The 19,905-nt window shown below is 32.5% G+C and overlaps 3 protein-coding genes across 5 annotated transcripts in view; 1 reads left to right on the top strand and 2 right to left on the bottom strand.

Annotated features, from left to right (window-relative positions):
- Positions 1–1,265: 1,265 nt before the first annotated feature.
- Positions 1,266–4,739, bottom strand: Got2 (glutamate oxaloacetate transaminase 2). Its single transcript, XM_018511351.1, has 8 exons — positions 4,334–4,739; positions 3,549–3,705; positions 3,216–3,344; positions 2,929–3,150; positions 2,439–2,595; positions 2,221–2,319; positions 1,805–2,121; positions 1,266–1,665 (listed from the first exon to the last, which is right to left on the bottom strand). The coding sequence occupies exons 1-8, from the start codon at positions 4,420–4,422 to the stop codon at positions 1,543–1,545; spliced, it is 1,293 nt and encodes a 430-aa protein (XP_018366853.1). The 5' UTR covers positions 4,423–4,739; the 3' UTR covers positions 1,266–1,542.
- Positions 4,740–4,963: 224 nt separating this feature from the next.
- Positions 4,964–6,905, top strand: thoc6 (THO complex subunit 6). The gene is made up of 5 exons (XM_018511352.1): positions 4,964–5,283; positions 5,601–5,822; positions 5,937–6,104; positions 6,202–6,364; positions 6,491–6,905. The coding sequence occupies exons 1-5, from the start codon at positions 5,168–5,170 to the stop codon at positions 6,809–6,811; spliced, it is 990 nt and encodes a 329-aa protein (XP_018366854.1). The 5' UTR covers positions 4,964–5,167; the 3' UTR covers positions 6,812–6,905.
- A 585-nt stretch (positions 6,906–7,490) lies between these two features.
- The window catches only part of LOC108763614 (uncharacterized), a 29,369-nt gene continuing 16,954 nt past the window's right edge, over positions 7,491–19,905 (bottom strand). Inside the window, exons 1-7 of one of the 3 annotated variants that reach the window (XM_018511392.1) lie at positions 14,630–14,696; positions 12,500–12,621; positions 9,512–9,770; positions 9,124–9,299; positions 8,720–8,989; positions 8,334–8,607; positions 7,491–7,969 (exon numbers count right to left, since the gene is read on the bottom strand). In XM_018511392.1, the coding sequence (XP_018366894.1) occupies positions 7,614–7,969; positions 8,334–8,607; positions 8,720–8,989; positions 9,124–9,299; positions 9,512–9,635 (1,200 nt within the window). In that variant the 5' untranslated portion in view covers positions 9,636–9,770; positions 12,500–12,621; positions 14,630–14,696 and the 3' untranslated portion in view covers positions 7,491–7,613. Of the gene's footprint in view, positions 7,970–8,333; positions 8,608–8,719; positions 8,990–9,123; positions 9,300–9,511; positions 9,771–12,499; positions 12,622–14,355; positions 14,427–14,629; positions 14,697–19,905 lie in introns of those variants that run through there. The other 2 variants (XM_018511390.1, XM_018511391.1) reach the window with 2 other exon arrangements.

Genomic DNA, 19,905 nt, shown 5'->3' on the forward strand with positions numbered 1-19,905 from the left:
CAATGGAAATACCTTAGATAGACGATGCGAAATTAAATAATGAAAATAATTCAGCACGAAACGAAAAGACAAAATAAAATAAATAAAAAAAGCAAAGTTATATTCTTACGGAGAAAGGGCAGGACGTAACAGGTTTATTACTTACTACTTCCGTTATTATTTCCAATATTACTTCCATTGTAAATGACTCATAAAAATTATAGGATCAGGTACTGAGCTAATATTGTGCCAATAATTCTACTACTAGGGTTGTACATATGTACATATAAAATATTTTACTTCCTTCTTGATCGCGAAATATAAAACCTTCATTATTCAATAATCTTACTTCACTACTTTATGCACAAAATATGTAGAAAAAAAATATATACATTATAAAGATATATATATATATATATATATATACATAATAGTGTAAAAAACGAAGTATACAATTACAGTAAACTTGCATTTTTTTTTAAATGTAATCATGTTTAAATTGCAGAAAAATAAGACAGTAAGTGAGGAAAATATTAACACGATCTTTATATATACTATATTCTTTACAATATGAACTTTACAAGAAACTTGGTATCTTTAATAAAGCTTTTCAGATGCTTATAAATGGTGATAATATAAAACACAGTTCAATTCTTTTATTCTAAAAATTTTCCTCTATTCTAAGTCTATTAATTTTACTTAAACTTTGTGCTATCTCATATATCACATTGTTTCCTATCTTTCTCACAAATGTTAGAATGAAAAAGAATGAGACACTTTTGTATCATTCACAATTAAATATGGACATCTCTCGCAAAAAGAATTTAGAATAGAGGAAATGTTCGATCTCAATGTTCTTAGAATAAAAAATTTTAAATTAAAAGTTAGATATAAAAATGGATTGCACAAAACGAGCATTTTCTACTGGAATCTAATATACACAGCTGCGATTAATGTTCAACATTTGAATGTTCACAATTCGTACTATTCACTCGCATTTCACATTATAATATTCGCATTATAATACGAATTATATAAAATACAATTATTTCATCTCCATACAGCGCAGATATATAATACAAAAAATTTTTTAAAGACAAATGTCAAAATATATATACTTATCATTGATATTAAAATATCTAAACTATTATAAAAATAAAAAAATAATTCTTTAATTTAAATGTATACATTAATAATACAGACAAATATATATATCAAACTGTGTATAATTGATATCCAATTATTTACTGTTGTACAAGATGTTACTTTGCACAACAGCAGATTGTTATTCGCAAATATTTAAAAATCGAATGGATGTTTGGTATATTTACCATATATAAATCAAAATGAATATTGACTGTATAAACTTAAAAAAGATTCATTTCATATCCGTGCTATGTGGTTTTCTATATATTTTTCTATCTTGATCAAAATTGTTACTTCCAGTTGCTCAGTTTGTATACAATAAAATAGATTGTGAGCGCTATATATTATCATGATCTATTGGCAGGGCGGTTTCAGGTGAAATGATAGTATATTTAATTGTCAAATTAGTAGCAAAAGTTACTTGGTAACTTCGTGCATTGCATGTGCCAAGTATTCTACATTTTTCGATGTCACACCAGCCATGGAAATGCGGCCATCCTTAGTCAAGTAAATGCTAAAGTCCTTTGTAAGTTTTTCTACCTGTTAGCAAATCAACAATAAAAACCGATAATTAATCATAATGATACTATAATTATTTTTGTAACTTATTTTGATTTTCTTATTTAAAAAACATTATTACATAAGTATATTTAGGTATTAATATAGGAAAAAAGATTACCTCGTTCGGCTTTAGACCAGTATAACAGAACATCCCAATTTGATCGGTGATGTGAGACCAGTCACGGGTACTACCGTTCTTTTTCAGATTATCACGCAACTTTGTGCGAACCGAAATGATGCGATCGGCCATACCCTTTACATCGTGTAGCCACTCCTTTCGCAGTTCAGGAGCGCCGAGGATTTCATTAACTATACGAGCTCCATAAATGGGTGGGTTCGAATACATGGGCCTAATCAGAATCTTTAGTTGTGACAAAGTGCGTGCAGCCTCGTCTTTACTAGACGTCACTAGACTGAACGATCCAACACGTTCACCTAAAAGAAATAAAAGAAAAATTAATATTTTTAACTTATATATATATATATACATACAATTTTTATTTATACATATAGTATATTTTTATTTGTACATACCATAAAGACCCATATTCTTTGCATAAGATTGGGCTAAAGCAATTTTGTGACCTTCCTTAATAAATAGTCTAACTGCATAAGCATCTTTTGTAAGATCTCCTACAGAAAAATAAAATAAGTAAAGTTGTAAAAAATGTTAGAGTACACTAGTATTAACATTATAAGGTATTGTAAGGTATAGTAATAGATATACTATTATAAATTACATTTAAAAATACCTGAGGCAAAGCCCTGATATGCCATATCAAAAAACGGGAACAAATTTTTCTTCTTAATCAGAGTAGACAATTCTCCCCATTGTTCCGGTTTGGGATCGACACCAGTAGGATTATGAGCACATGCATGTAGGAGAATAATTGATTTCTCAGGAATATTCTATTCACAGATAACATCATTAGTATGATAAAATATTAATTCTTTCAGAATTATTAATGTTAATTCATGTAATGCTGTATGTATTGATTTTATGAGCAATATGTCTCATAAAATGTCTACCCAATTGAAATTATTATTCATATTTGTTAGAAATCACATTATTAATATTTAGAAAACATTTACATTAGTATATAAACGTTAGGTGTTATAGTTTTAAAGAATTCGATATAAAATTTTATGATTAATATTTATCTTTTAGATATTTTTTACCAATGCATGCATTAATATTTACAGTAATAGTTATTCCTTTTATTGAAAGAATCTTGTACTAACAGATAAATCTTCCATTACTCCTTTAAAATCTAAACCACACGTTTTTGGATCATAATAGCGATAAGATTTGACTGTAAGCCCGGCAAGTTTAAATAGAGGATTGTGATTCCCCCATGAAGGAGTTGGTAAATAAATTTCCTTATTGCCAGGAAAATAATGAGATAGAAATTGTGCTCCAACAAAGAGAGAACCAGTACCGGAAATTCCTTGGACTGTTGCGTTCTAAAAAGAAAAATCTGTTTTTATTAAGAAAAAACTTTACATATTATTGTCATTATAATATTTACCAATCCATTTGGGACAACTTCATTTCCATCTCCAAGAGCTAGATTAATACTATGCTGGCAAAACTCGATATTGCCAGCAATTGTGGAGTATTCCTTGTCCATTTCTTTAATTCGTATTTTCTCTTCTGCCTGTTATTTAATCCAAAATATATTTTGTATTATATTTTATAATAAATAAAATTGTATACCTATTATATTATACTTATTATATGTAATAATTTTCTACATTCATTAATATTATATAATAATTATCTACACAATTTTATCATTATATCTATATATAATATTGATTTTTTCTTCTAAAATTGATATTTTATTTATAAAATAACTAACCTTCCGAACACTTGGAAGAACATACGGTTTGCCATTGTCATCTCTATAAGCACCAGCACCCAAATTGATTTTCTTTGGATTTTGATCTCTCTTGTATGCCTCCGTGACTCCCAGAATAGCATCTGGTGGTCCCATTTCAACATGAGACCACCATGAACTGTAACATATGTGTTTTAAACAAATTGCTATTATCATGTAGTTTATTTGATTTTATATTAAGAAGATAAGATATTAGGGATACATTTCGTTTCATGCATGATATGCATGATACATCATTTATCTTTGTTTAACATTCGATGAACAACAATGATAAATGATGCATTACGCATATCATGAGTGAAATGGAATGCACCTTATCTTTCAAGGGCGATGTAAGTTAAAAAACAACAGGATTATAGAAATTTGAATTTATAGATGATAATTTATCATTTATTATTAATTAATTCAATTAAAAGATGTTTTTTCCTGCACTTTTTCTTTCGCTCTTTTATGAATTTCTATATGTACATAAAGTAGATACATGTTCAAATATTTTCAATTACATAATTAAATTAATTGATCTTCTCGCTGTGCTGATTCTTAATACTTTTCTGCAATTTTATGACTGTATATATCTCGAAATTTTGATTAAAATAGATAAGCCATAGAATAAAATTAAGACTTCAATTTCAATAGACATACAATGGTAATACAATCATATCCTCAATGAAAAAAGCATGCATCTGGGTAATTTTACGAAGGTCGAAAGGTCATTCGTTTCAGACGATCGAACGGCGAAAACTTACCTGGAGGATCTCGCAGCCATGGAGAAGGGATTGCAGGCACTTTTTAGGAAATTGCCAGTTGTCACGAGCAGTCTTGTGGTTTGTGCCATTTGGAATATAATCCTTCGCTTTCTAAATGTGAAGAACAAGAGCTAACCTCAGATGATGTCGAACTCTGAATTTGACTGAACTCAACTGAACCTGGGACCGGTGCCGAGAGAAAGAGATTCGGAATTTTGGGCATATATATTTGACTATAACAAGATTGACTGACTGGAACGTTCGCTCAGTTCGCTGACGTTCACGAAACGGCGGTCACATGATCAGTGCGAAATCGCGCGGAATATGACGAGGTTATCACAGTTTTTGCAATCGTGTTATCATTTATCAACGCGTTATCAACGTAGAAATTCTTTTCTTTATAATTACTTTTTGTTTAGCGCATAAAGTACGTCATAATCGTTTTGCATTTACTGTATGATGTTGTAAACAATCAAGCTTAAAGAAATTGATATAAAAACTTCGTGGATCGTGTTCAATGCATTTTCAGCCTTTTTTGCTCGTAGCTAAATCTCCCCTTTTAAAGCGAACATTTATCATTAAATATCATTAAATATTTCTTTAATTTTCAAAAACGGTAAGCTTCTAAAGCTCTGTGATGTTTCCCCTAACCTAATCTAGCCTCTAACCCTAACCTAAAAATACTTTGATAAACATTCGACTTTGTTGCACGTTAATTATCCGATAATCTTGTTTGCAAGACTTGTGTAAAAAAACTTTCAAGTTGATAGCATTATGATAAAATATTAGAGAGGAAAACGATTGATTGTGTATATGTTATAAACTGTGCAGAAAATGATAGAATCGACTGACAAGAAGTTACTTTACAACACTGTGCTGTCACAAACATTTTCACCCGATGGAAATTATCTTCTGGCTGGCAATATTTATGGGGACATCTCAATATTTGAGTAAGGAAATTTTTGAATGAGGAATTTTGTTTCCAGTGTATCTAACGTATATTGTTGCAATAATCATGCAATTCTCTGCAAAAAGTTGAAAACAGTTAAGATGTGTACATACTACTTAAGCCCGTTTTCACAATATATGGTTACTTATAGATTAAATGTTACCAACAGGTTCATCAATGAAATTCATTCATGAATTTCTTGGTTACCTTTAATCTTTAAATAACCATATATTGTGAAACCGGGCCTTAGTCTTTGAAATCAGGCAAACAGTTTATTTTTAAATTACTTAATTTAATGATTTCTAAATTTTCAAATAGTCTGTCAAAGGCCTTAGGGCCCAACAAGGAGAATGAGTTACAAGGACCTAGTTATCGCTTTGCTGCACATCCCGATCAGGAAGTTGCATGTATGCTCTCTGTGGAGAATTTTCTTGTGACAGGAACACGTGGTGAAATATCGGGATGGGACTGGAAGATAGTTACATCGAATAAGGCTCCTAAGAGTAAAGTATCATGGAATATACAAATTCCTGCTAATAAGTAAGTGTCATTAAAATAAATTGTATTAAAAATTGTGACATTTAGAATTGTAAATTATAAACTTTGCATATTCATCTTTTAGAATAAAAAAATAAAATATATATTTCCTTTCAGAGACAGTTACGATAAGCCAGACATAAATTGCATGGTGTATTCAAAAATGAATAATTTACTGTATGTTGGCTGTGGTGATAATAACATTTATGTCATAAACTTAGAGAGCAGGAAGATTCTGAGAAGTATGCAGGGCCATACTGATTACATACACTGCCTTGCCATGATGTAATTATGTTTGATCTGACTATGAGAACTACATTGTACAAAAGTTAGGCTGGTTATTATTTAGATTTATTATAATTTAGATTTCTGTGAATTTTAGGGATAATCAGCTTGCATCCTGTAGCGAGGATGGTTCTGTGAGATTATGGGATTTGCGCAAAAGGGAGAACACTAATATATTAACGCCTCATTTAATAGACAAAGTCGCTCGACCACGACTTGGAAAATGGATTGGCGCTGTTGATTTCACAGAAGACTGGTTGGTAAGTAACGATAACAATGATATATTATCAGAATATTTATCAGAAAGAAAGGATATTAAATAATGAAAAGGAAATGAATTGCATCTAAATTAATTTTTAATTATATTCTGATTATAATATTTCTAGCTGTGTGGCGGTGGGCCCAGTTTATCATTGTGGCATGTGCGAACGATGGAGGTAGCGACAATTTTTGATTTGGCTGATCAAGGAATCCATGTAGCAGAGATCTACGAAGAACGCGTGATCGCTGGGGGTACGACCGACCATGTTCATCATATGACATATCAAGGCGACATTCTAGCCAAAGTTCCCACCTCGAGTCTCACAGTCTATAGCGTGATACATCAAGAAACACCACATAAAGTGCTCAGCATGGCTGGCTCTTCAAATTGCATTGACATTAGTACAAACTACAATTACCGCGAAATGATGCTCAAGTTTGCGTAATAATTATTAGGAATTATTAGGAATAATTATCGAAATTTCGTATTACAAAATAGGAATTTAATTTTCCAATAAGGATTTTTTCAAATAGTTTGGATGAACGAATTAAATATAATTAATTTGCAGTTTTTTTAAATAAATATATTAATAAAGTATACATTTTTTATACGATATGATTCTTTTGTACAAATATACAAGCGATATTTGCGCAATGAAATGCAAAAATAGATATACATGCATTTATATAATTATCCTTATAATTATACTTTTTATATTGTCTTTTTTTCCTTCCTTAGGAAAATATAGAATAAACATGAAAGTTTATCTATTGTATTTGCCGAAGAATTTTGGCAACCTTTTTCACGATTGCCAAGTATTATACACAAAATAACAAATCTTTGCACACTCGTTTTTTCTGCCTTTCATTTATAAATTTAAAAAATTTATATATAATATTAAATAAAAAAAGAATATATTTTTAATTAAAATTAATATTTCTTTAATAAATACTGAATTTGTAATATCACATTTGTGAAACTAGAGAGACAGAGACAGAGAGAGAGAGAGAGAGAGAGAGAGAGAGAGAGAATTCTTTTATTTATAAAATACAATTATTTAAAAAATGAAACAAAAATTCTTCATGACATAATTACAAAATGACTGTTAATAGATTAATCCGATTCTACTCAAGTAAATTTGGCAGTATTTACAAGAACATTGCTTCGAGAGTGCGATATCATTCTTCGCGAATTTCGTAAACAAGGATATGTTGACATTAAATAAGCATCCCTCTGATTAAAAGGGATCAGAGAAAACCGTGACCGGCGATAACCGCGGGGATAAATCCTTCTCTGCCATCCCTGGAACGCACCCAGAACCAGTCGTTCGTGTGATCGCTTAGCAAAGCGACCACATCACCTTTCGAGACCGTCAAAGCGTTTGCGGCATGCGCCTCGTAATCATTCCTAATCACCAGGAGTGTATACCGCGAGCCTTTGATGCGCGCGTTTGCTGCTGCTCTCAGATACAACCGATCGACACTCCGTTCACCGCATGCCGATACCGCGTCTCTTGGTCCTCGCCTCATTCTGCCGCTGCGTCCACGACTTGCCCCGCACTCAGATCTAGTATCGCGCAGCTTCTCCATGTCTGTCATATTTCCTGAAGAAAACAAACGGTTAAAAAAATTTAGTTCGATGAAAAAATATTTTGTGTCTATTTGAAAGAAAATTACAAACAGAACAAAATTAAATTAATTCATTAGATAGCAAAGGCAAGTTAAAAATTTGCTTAATAGAGATACGAGGAGGGAAGGTTTAATTAAAGATTTTATTAAATTATAATTGAAATGTATCAAAATTAATTTATATCTAAAGAAATTATATTATTGATAAAATATTTATTTTTTTTTCAATTATTCTAATTACTTTATTTCTCAACACATTACAGGACTTAACTAATTACTTTATTTCTCAACACATTACAGGACTTATTTTATAGTTTTATAGGAATATTCCATTTATACCTAATGGCCGAGGAAAAACATCAGTAGAATCTTCCCAGCATGGTCCTCGTGTAGGTTGCGGTAAGATCCCTAAGGGTAAACAGGCAGCGTAGCCGACGTAACCCTCCTGTCCGTGAGGTGTTTGCACATACAGCCAGGTTTGATTTTTGAAGACGGCATTCACAACTGTACCAAGAGGAAGAGCCATTTCATCCTGTATACCGCCTTGAGTCTGATATAATACCGATGGGAAAGACAGGACAACTGGGATGTTCGCTGGTCTTTCTATAGATGCCTATGATTGCAATTGTAAATTATACTATAGGTATAAATACAAGATATTAGTTCTATAAAGAATAAAAAAGTTATAGAATTGTAGGAGATAAAAAATAAAAGATAAGAAGCACCTTAGTTAGAAACGCGTCGAGATCGGCGATCTCATAGCCGAATCTACTGGGTAGTCTAGGTTTGTGCGAACGTTTGGTCCGCCTATGTCGGTGCTTCTCTCGTCCATTGGGTGTCGACGTTGATTCACGAGATACTAGGGAAGGCTCGGATACGGCTCTCTTTACTTTCTCCTTTTCTTTCGTATTTTTGAGACCGATAAATTCTTTGTCAAAGTGCCTCTCGAGAGGACTATCCAACTGCTTTTCACCGATCGTCTCTTTGTCAACAGTCTTCAAAAGAAATATTCGAAAACAGTAAAAGGTATTTGTTAAATTCAAAAATAATCAACTTATATAGGATAATGGGAGAGTTTATTTAAAAGAAAATTTATATTCTGTATTACAAAATAAAGATTAAAAATTACCTTCTCGATCCTTTCGATCTTTTGAAGCCTATGCAAAATTTTCTCGCGCTTTTCGATGCTTTCTTTGTTCTCGATATTTTCCTTACTAGCAGCGTCTTTGTCCTTGATACTTTTAACGCTTCTTCTCGAAGATCTCTTGCTGCCCCGCGAAAAAGTGTCTCGATCATTATTTGTACCTTTCAAAGAAACATTTTGCATAATTTCACAGTTTACTAATAACATAACAAGATAGTATAATATTGTAACATTTATTTCTATGTTAAAAATAATAATAATAAATTGAAGCAAGTTTCTTATCTTAACATGACTGTCGATATATCATAGGTATTATCAATATTAGTCTCAAAATAAAAATGACAAATAATAGAAAAAAAAGATGATTTTTCACCTCCATTGCCGTTAATGGTTGAATAGTTATTGGGTCCAGGACCCAAGTTAGATTGTTGTTGGCCACGCAAGACCCAAGTTAACGATATTCTGGGGCGTAACAAGGCACTCGAGCGTTGCCCCATGCTCGTCGACGACGCGATGGACGTCGGGGAGGGTGTCGGCGCTCTCGAGAGTGATGGCGATCTCGAGTCACCCGTCACGATCTGCAACGGGCAGTCCGCCACCAGGTCCACCGTCTGCACCGAACAGCCATGCTCCTGGAGAATACATTTTTTCCCAATAATTTAATAACGAAGACGCAGAAATAATACGATGAAATTGATTAAAAATCTTATTTTCAATAAAAACCTTTTTTTTATTAATTAAAATTTTGAAAATTGTTTCAACACAAAACGCAAGGTATAATCATCCAAAAAATAATTAAACTGTGGCAAGCTATAAATAAAAACTCTAAAAATTAATTAATTCAGTTCATTGCTCAGCAAACATACTGACATCGAAATGACAAATAATGTTAGCTTGTTGGCTAGACAATGAACATAATTATAATTTTTAGAATTTTCACTTATAGCGCTTGCTACCATTTAATTTTTTTTCTAGCCATTCTAAGTGTGCTGATAAACTCTGAAGTAGTTCTCTTTCAATATTTTAAATTAATAATCACTATTCATGAGACATAACGTAATGCCATGTAATGTCGTGTAATATTTTTTTTATTAATGCCGTGTCGCATCCTTGCATTTCTAGAACGTGACTAGCCGCTTGGAACGAAGCTGAAGCAGGAAACTAAGATGCGATACATCTCCCTTACATTTTCCATATCTTTTAAGAAAAAGATGTTCTTGTGGAAAAAAAATGGTTTTCTTATGCATTTTTTTACTGATTTCTAGACTTACTAATATCTTGAAAAAATATTATGTATTGTATGAATAAATTAAATATATGTAAAAAATAATTTAAATTCAAAATTATATAATGATAGAGAAATGTAAATATTCAGATATTATACGCAATATTTTTTTATCTCTCCTTCAATTCTATTTAATATTAAATATTAAAAACTTTTACATCAAATTCTTTGAAAAAAAAATTTCAATTTTATCATAGTAGTTATGCTTCATGAGGAGAACAATCAAAACACTTCCGAAAGTGATCTGGGTAAGTACTGGATTCTCATTCTCCAGTGAGCCGGCTCACTGGAAGAGCCATTTTTTTATTTGCTCAGAAAGTGGATTATTAATACATCTTATAGAATAGACGTTCAATTAACTTGCATGGCGAGTCGTCGAGATGAATTATTTGGTGGGGTTCTCATGAGGTTCTAACCGTGTTTTACCGCGCTATTGGAAATTTACGGTCGTCGCTTCTTTCTCATGCGCAAATAAATTTCTCAATTCATGCATTAATTTTAAGCTGATATTCATTTTTACTCAGGGATGGGAAGTAACTCGTTACTTGTAACGAAGTTATAGTTAGAGTTACTTTTTTTCAGTAACTGTAATTTAACTTCGTTACTTTCTTTCCATCTGTAATTATAATTTAACTTAGTTACATCTTTTAAGTAACTAGTAACTAATTTAATAGTTACTTTCATAGTAATTTTATATATTTTACTTATTTGTCAATTTAGTGGTAGCGTCCACTTGGCGCTACAAATACTTCGAAACATTTGATTAATCAGAAGAAAGAAATATAATTAAAGCGTTCAATGAACTCTTGTACCTGTTTGGTTTATATTTTGGGATCTAATAGAATCCGCCAATCAAATACAAGAGCGCTCAATGAACGGTTGTAGACTATTTTGGATTAATGCTGGAATTTATTTGCAACTTTTAGTCGAATATAAAAAGAATTTTTTTTACAAAAAACATTGTATATGTAAATGTAAGCCAGTCTTTTTTTTAATTGTCCTAGGCTGCACTGTTCTGACCCCGTGCATCATCCTTGTTTAACCCTTACCGTACTAATATAGGTAACTAGTGACCGAGCGATTCCTGTTCGTGCAAGTTTCTTTGAGTCTTTCGGTAATTATAAATTATACTATATTTTATTATTTTCCAAAATAAAGAGTCAATATTTATTCTAGAAAGTTGAAAGTATGTTGGTGAATCTTTAGAGATTTTTTTTATTATTTTGAAGAGGTGAAAAAACGAAGAGATTTGAAGTGACCCTTGATGGTATGGATGAGGCATCAAATTGTAGATGGTATGGTAAGGGTTAATATTAGGTGAAAAACAAGGGTAAAACGATACACGAAGGCAATTGGATAACGTTTCTGAATATAGCCCTAATGGTATCGATACTACTAGTAAAAATTCCGATGAAAAAAATGACACAAAAATAACTTAAAGTTACTTTTTCAGTAACTGTAACTGTAACGAATTACTTTTCAGAGTCAATAACTTGTAACGGTAATTGACTACTTTTTGAAATAGAAAAACTGTAACTGTAATTAATTACTTTTACAAAGTAACTTTCCCATTCCTGTTTTTACTATACATATACACAGCTAAAAAATTACAAACATAAATATCTTCAAATGTTAATACTGATCACTTGAATTCTAAAAATGATAATGTTAGTTTAACAACTGAGTATTACAATGTGCATAATTATTTCAAATATTATTTCTATCGCATTTTTTATTTTTTGACCATGATGTATAAAAACAGCAATGTGTCGAGCATTGTAAAAACAATTATCGTTAATGTTTTTTCATTAGATAAGAATAAGAGTATATAACGTGTGCAAATCGATGCAAATGTGTGAAGTTTAACATTGCATGTATTATGGTTTAAAAAATTATTATACAAACACTGCACGATGATTACCATAAATTGTATTATATGAATAGAAAGCAAATTTTTATATACCTAAGCAATTCATAATAATTTATTTTTAAATGTTCTTCTAAAAATGTTTGAAAATAAATTCTTTTTACACATATTGTATTGTCTTTTTATATTGATTGTATATTGTACGGTACCTTGTAGGAGATTCTATCGTTAACCGATGGAACGGGATCTTCCCTTGAAATAGTCACAGCTTCCGTTTCCTCCAATTGATAGTCGATCTCGCTACTCCAAGAATGTCGCCTTTTCAAATCCCCTAAAGCACAAAACAATACTCGATTTAAAAAACCGATTAAAAAAAAAACAAATTTTTAAAAAGCGAGAATAAATTCCTTCCAAGATGTATAAAACAATAAATTAATATTTTTAATCTTGTATGTATACTTTATATAAATATTGTCATATTGTATGTAACAATAATTAAATTAAGTAATAAATGTATAAAAATAAAAAGAAACAAGAAAGGTACGTTTGAATAAAAGATGAGATGCGTAATTGTTTACTTTTTCAATAAAATAGACTGTAATAGAAATTATAAAATATTGGATCGAGACCAAGGATAATTTCTATGTATTGTGATTTGCGTGCCTCGATCACTTCGCGTTCCCTTCGAAGCCGAGGATCTCGAAAAACATTTCGGGGCCTTACACGCACGGAGATAATGGACGAGAGAATAAGCTCTCTGCTTAAACACAGTATTCGAGTCCCGTGACTTATGGGATTCGATCGGACGCGGTGTAGGGCCCGTAGGGGGGACCTCAACCTACGAATTTGCTCGTTTACTCGTATCAGCGGAATGCCGTGGCGATGCGATGGAAGACCCTTTCCTCCATGGGAAGCGAACGAGCAATCGTGGCTGCCGCGCCGCGCTAAGATTTATCGATCTCGCGCGATTCAAATGTCGATTACGTCAGTTGAATCCGCGATCGAGTGAGAATATGACGAGTAAGACTTGTTCGTAGGTAAGAATACTGCGATATTTTCTGACGCTAATCTAGATTCTAGTATTGCATAAAATTACTGATATCAAAGCATATTTTATTAAAAATTAATATATCTCTGATTTAATATTACATTAATAATAAACTCTAACATATTACAGATTGATATTAAATTCATTATTGAATTAATGTAAAATTCATATGATATAAAATTAATATTGAAACAATATCACCGGTGTGATGCATATTTCAGTATATGTATGCTGATGCATTTATATGCATCCGGATGATAATGTTGAATGACCCAATTTGCACGCATGTGATCAACGAGCACGTGCACCGCTAAATGGCTGTCGGTGACACGCGCGTAACTTTTAACATAGGCGTGACTATTGCCAAGAGCTCTTTTTGGGAAAGATTATATAATTATAAATCTTTTTAATAATTTTACCATGTGTCTTTACATAAAAATTAACTTTCAGATACTTTATCTCTACTATACACTGAGAAAAAAAAGTTGCTGTTTCAAAAAAATATTAGTTGATTCAACTAAATGTAGCGGTCACGGACTGTCGAGCAAATATTTGTTAACTCAACTAAATATTTGTTAATTCAAACAAATAACATATTTTGAATTACAAGATTTTGTTAATCTAAATATATAAATATTCGAACTAAATAATCATTACGAATTAAACGCATTTAGTCAAGTTAACAACTTTTTTTTCTCAGCGTATAAGAAATAATACGTAAAATCATTTTAGAAATGAAAACGTGACAATTACATAGCAGAATTAGAAAGATTGGAACAGTATTAGTACAATTTCCAGAATCACGATATCAAAGTTTATATCGCGTTGTGCGAAAGCTAACTTTACAACTGAAGCGCGTGGTATCATTTATTGTACATACTATTTTTTGCATATTATAGAAAAAATTGAGAGCTAAAGCAAACGCTAAGATTAATTCTCTAAAGAGATATGCATGATGAATCGTGTTTATCTAGCTCTTTTATCCCATGAGAATGAGAACAGATCACAAAAGATCACCGAGAGTTCCTTTCACGGCCCGTAATGAACTCCTCAGCTTTCTCATAAACGTAGGTACAATTCAATCCAAGGCACAATAAATCCTCGTTATCCCTGAACCCGTCGCTATCCGGTGAGCTTTTATCAAGTTTCTTCGACACGGTCGAAAGATACGAGAGCGACTCTCCGTGTTTACCATCACTATCGAACATCGTTTGACAGATGATGTCTGTGTATTGAACAAATAATTGGCAAGAGAAAAAAGCCGCCGAGCAAGAGAGGGAACGAGAATTACCTGAACTATGCGACCGCTTCCGCTTCTTTGGTTCGCGGTTTGATCGCGGAAACTCATTAACATTTAACTGCTAATCATCACGTTATCGTCTAGATCACTCGAAGCGTTGTCGTCGATGCTGTCGCTGCCATTGGCTTAATACCCATGATGAAGACATCACTGTCAAGTGATGTCTCGTTTCGCACCATGCAGCCTCGTGATTATATCTCGATATTTTTATTTTCTATACAGTGTGTATTTTTTTATGCTTTTATATTTTGTCGAGACGACATGGGAATCGTGAGGAATCTCAGAAAATTCATTGAACTCACTAAGATCAACGATACTTGTACATACACTAGCGTTTATTTATGATATACTATCATTATAATATATCAAATTTAACCGATTAAAGATCTTGCAATAACAATTTATCTCAATATCTTTTAATAATTTATCGTTTCATGTTTAATTTATATTAGATATTTAGAAAGTCAACATCTCCAATTGATATTTTCTTATAATTTCACACTTTCACTCAAAGTTAATTCATACACATAATTATGTGATTTAGTACAACACGCTACTTTAACAGATTTAATATCTTGATAGATTTTCACATTGCTTTATACACTCAAAATCTTTTCTCATACTTTCAATCTTTCAGCTTTTTCACACTCAAATCCTTTTAAATATTTCCTTTAAAAAATTGTTTTTCAACAATTTTGCACTCACATTGACTAGAGATCGCCTTCTTCGAAAGTAGAATATAAAAATCGAGAAAAGATGATTAAAAAAGTAATTGAAAGGAAGTAAAAAAAAAAATGCGTTTTTCTGCACTTTTCATCGATTGCTGGACACTGACAGCGAGATAGCGGATTCGCTTACAGATTCACCCACAGGTGCAGCTCTGACTAGACTAAACGTGCTCGTTGCGGTGCGCCGAGTAGTACTCTAGGCGAGAAGAAAGATCCGGGGAGAGAAAGCGGGATGAAAAGGAAGAGAGAGAGAAGGTAATATATATCCAGCGCTTCGATTGGTCCATGCTTCCCGCGAAAACGGCTCGTCCAATCGCCGTGACCGCGTAATTGTCGGCTATCAGACTTCGCAAAAACGACCCCGACTTGGGCCTCGAGTCCCACGAAGCCGCCCCTTCGACTGATGTTCATCCGATGAACACGCACTTCCCTCGGCATGTTTCCCTCCCGACTCGTTCAAGTGAAAATACCGTTAAATATTGTTGCTGAAAAATAGAGCAATGTCTCTAACGGAATCGTAAATATGTTGTCATAAAACAGTTCTTTTAATTAAATATAAAAATGTAAAATAATAGATATATTTTTTATTATTATTCCACATTTTTTAGCTTTTATAATCAAAAATTCTCAGAAGAAAACTATGTAATATAAGTTAAATGTTTATTTAGATAATTTAAAGATATTTACTATTATTAATTGTTATAATAATTTTAGCTTAATAAATTGAATAAACTACACATTTCCATTAAAAAAACTTCAGCCTCCCTTTGCTCGCAGAAAGCAAGCATACGTTGTCTACTTTGTTACACACTTTGAAATTACAACATTTTGCTTCTCGTCGCTCATCCCCGTGTATACTTATCCTGGTATAATTTATAATTTCACGATTTTTATGAGATTCACACCCTGACATCTCTCGTCATACCCGAACGAATGAATAACTCTTTCGCGCGAGAGAGACGAGGGAGGATGGGCGGTTCATAAGTGGCGGGTCGATGAGACGCAGCGGGGTGAGGAACCGAGGTGGAGGAGGGCCCAGCGACCTCTGACCCCCTTGGGAACCGTGAAGAGCCCGAGGGCAATGTGCGGCCGAGAAAGGGACTCGAGAATCCGAGCGGGACCCACCCGACCCAAAATACTTGCACGCTGGTTACATCGCTGCCGGCGTAACCACCGGCAGACCTGACGGCCCGCTCGACCGATCACGAATTAATTCGTCGCGAGAAACAATCGGCTTCTAGAGAGTGTCGATTTGTGTGCATAAACTTCGTTAAGATAATGAAAAGGAAAGTAATATTATAAACAGGAAAAAGGAACGTAAGAAACAGTGTTAATAGCTGAGTAACGAACAGAAACATTTATACTTGTAAAAATTTACTTATATTTAGGGAGGTACACATATAAAATTATAAAAAATAATTGAAAAATAAATATCTAAAGTCTTGAATTCTATGTCTTTTAATGTTTTATGTTTCGTCATACACGGAAAAAATTCAAGTATCTAAGAATTTAGTTGAAAATAATTTTGTTAAACCATTGAAATAATTAACATGATGAGTAATACTGCAAACAGTTTTCTAATAACCAGCTTGAGCGTCCCGCATATTTATTTTGATGGCCCAAATTGTTTCTAAATCTGCATCTAGCTAATTTTTGAAATACTTAAAATTTTTTCCATGTATGTGTTTTTCATGAAGTATCTGAACTTTTTGTCAACGAAACATTCGTATAGAAAAAATAAATAATAAGATATTAGGATTTCTGAAGTTTCCATCGTGATAGGATTTCCTACATCTATGATCGAAACAGATATTTAAAAAAAAAATGGCCAATCGTGTCAAGGATAAAAAAAACCATACGTCTGTCGATCAGTCGGTCCTAAATGAAAAGAGTGTTCAGTGGAAATCTCCAGTTGAACTTTGAAGACTCTCCAGTTTTTCCGACCGAAACGAACATCGATTCTCATGAATAGCTATAGATCTTGGTTTCTCATCCTGATTGGCACGTACATATTTTCGCCTTGATCCTGGGCGAGCAAGGATTTAAGAGGGACGAGAAGCGAGCGAGGCGCAGAAAGCGCGTGAGCGTGTAATGGTGATTGAATGCGGCTAATGGCCGTTCTGTACGGGACTTTTCATACAGCCCCGCCAAGATATACGTTATGACCGCGGCATAACATTTACCGGGTGGTAAACAGCCACGCATAAACTTCAACTCGAGTCTTCTTTCAAGACGGGGAAAAGAGGGAGTTAGGGAAAGAGAGCGTGTTCATCGCCGACCTGGTTCTTTGTCACCTGGAGAACACAGTTCGAGGAACTCGGAAGATAGGTTTGTCTTCGCGTTAAATGATAATAGCCTTACGGGAACAAAGATAAAAGACTTTATGAGAAATATTCAGCTTTGTAGCGTTATAATTTGAAATTTTAAGGGAGTCTCAAATTAAGCTTCATGCACTTTAATTTTCAATTTAATTTACGAATTTACATATTTTATTCAATATTAAAATTAATTGCCTTGTTTTTTTTCTTTTAAAAAAAGAGGGATTAAGGCTCCTGCTTACTCACTGCAGCCATCCTTGGATTGACATCAGAAGTGAAAAAATATACAAAAAAAATATATTAATATATATTAAAATGTGAACATTTTTTAATAAAACAATTCATTTACAATCGATGGAAAATTTGTAAAATATACTAGAAATATTCCTTTGTATTCCGATAATCAGTAAATAACCATAAATTTGAATTATGCCTAATCAGGAAACAAAATAAGTTATGTATATATATAATTTTACAAGTGTGCTTTATCAAATGCAAGTATTGTCTCATTGAAAAATATTTCTATTTTAATATATTTTGCAAAAATTTTCATTATGTGTTTTCTCGCTTTCAACATTATTAATCTGAAGATTCGTTACAAGCCATCAAAAGTCTTAATAGTGGTAAGTATCTAATTAATTGTTCAAAAAAAATTTAGGAGATTATCTCACTTCTTATCGACAACGTTCTTACTTTCATTTGAAATCAAAGTAATATCAAAAGATAATGTTAAGGGCAGTTTCTCGTAAAAAGATTTTTCAGTGGAGAACTTTTCATCGCAGCAAAATTCCGTACCGCGATGCGGTTGATCATTATTAATGCGCCACGCACGTTTTACTATTTAATCGCGCTCAGATCCTAAAACCGGGGTACGTGCGGCTCAGCGTCCTCTGATTTACGACTTTGTGTCGCTTAGGACAATTTGTCACGGATGTGTTGCACGGTGTGTTCCGATTATCCCTTCCCTATACATATTTTTAATCTCTTGCACAAAAAAATTCCAAAAAGATTTCTATAAAATCAATTCCATCAATCCAGAATAAATCACGATAAAAATTTCCCCGATTTTGAGACGACTGATTCATCAAAAAATATTTACAATAAATAAATATACATATATATATGATCAAAGAAAAATTGAGGGACATAAAAGATAAAGAAATAAAAGAAAAAGACTGACCCATGACCTGAGAGTTCTGACGCGAGTCTGATTCCTGAAACGTTCGCGCACCCTGTAATCACGATTGAAAGTCCGGTCGGACCTCTTTGCTGCCTATTCTCTCTCTCTCCCTCCCCCCCCTCTCTCTCTCTTCTTTTCCCTCCTTCTCCGGATCTTCCCTCTCCCGTCTTCTCCGCGGACCTGCAGTGAATATCTATAATTTAAATCTCGCTCGGGCATAAGTGGCAGGAAATCATTGTAATTAATATGGCGTACATGCACGTGCGCCCGTGTAAGTGCACGAGAATATGCTCGGCTCGCGCCGAATCATCAAGGAGATTCGACTCTTTAATTCCCAGGAAATGCACAAAAATTTGTACAATGTCATTTAGAAGATTTGTACAAATTGTCAATCGATAGTTTCTAAATGGTATTTAAAAGTAAGAAAATATCACAATAATAATAATATGTTGTAATGATATAATATTATCTTACAATATAATTAGTTAATTATAAGTAATTATATAATATACAAGTAGCATTACATAATAGAATCCCTTAAAGGCCACTTTGGACAGTCTATAATTTTGTGCCAGATTTCAGACTAAAATTAGAATTTATAATTTTATACGTCATATTTTAGCATATATATTTCAATATACTATTTATTTATTATACATTATGTATAGTATACATAAATAATTCATGTATATATTTTATACATATATGTTATATTCTAATTCTTTAAATATTCTTTATATTATATTTATAATGCATAAAAAATTATAAGTAGAATTACATATAGAATTCCAACAGGAATTATAAATCCTCTAAAAAATGGACTTTAGAGTTCTGATATAAGAATAATACACGTACACACATAGATTGCACACAGCTTCCTATATAGCATGCCTAATTAATTATATATATGACAACTATAATATCAGATATAAAATGTATATTATACATTCTCTTCCATTTCTCTTCGATCCATATAAAGTCGAAAAAAATGATCGCACACGGCGACAATATATGTCATTTTGTGTTAATAAATAACGGTTG

This window comes from Trachymyrmex cornetzi, unplaced genomic scaffold, assembly GCF_001594075.2.
Source record: "Trachymyrmex cornetzi isolate Tcor2-1 unplaced genomic scaffold, Tcor1.1 scaffold37, whole genome shotgun sequence".
Taxonomy (NCBI): Eukaryota; Metazoa; Arthropoda; class Insecta; order Hymenoptera; family Formicidae; genus Trachymyrmex; species Trachymyrmex cornetzi.

Excerpts from the sequence above, each read along its gene's own strand:
- thoc6 (XM_018511352.1), top strand. The coding sequence starts at position 5,168 with ATGATAGAATCGACTGACAAGAAGTTACTTTACAACACTGTGCTGTCA. Across the intron at positions 5,823-5,936 it reads ATACAAATTCCTGCTAATAA|AGACAGTTACGATAAGCCAG; the intron begins GTAAGTGTCATT and ends ATTTCCTTTCAG. Across the intron at positions 6,365-6,490 it reads ATTTCACAGAAGACTGGTTG|CTGTGTGGCGGTGGGCCCAG; the intron begins GTAAGTAACGAT and ends TAATATTTCTAG.
- Got2 (XM_018511351.1), bottom strand. The coding sequence starts at position 4,422 with ATGGCACAAACCACAAGACTGCTCGTGACAACTGGCAATTTCCTAAAA. Across the intron at positions 3,706-4,333 it reads ATGGCTGCGAGATCCTCCAG|TTCATGGTGGTCTCATGTTG; the intron begins GTAAGTTTTCGC and ends CATATGTTACAG. Across the intron at positions 3,345-3,548 it reads TTCTTCCAAGTGTTCGGAAG|GCAGAAGAGAAAATACGAAT; the intron begins GTTAGTTATTTT and ends ATTAAATAACAG.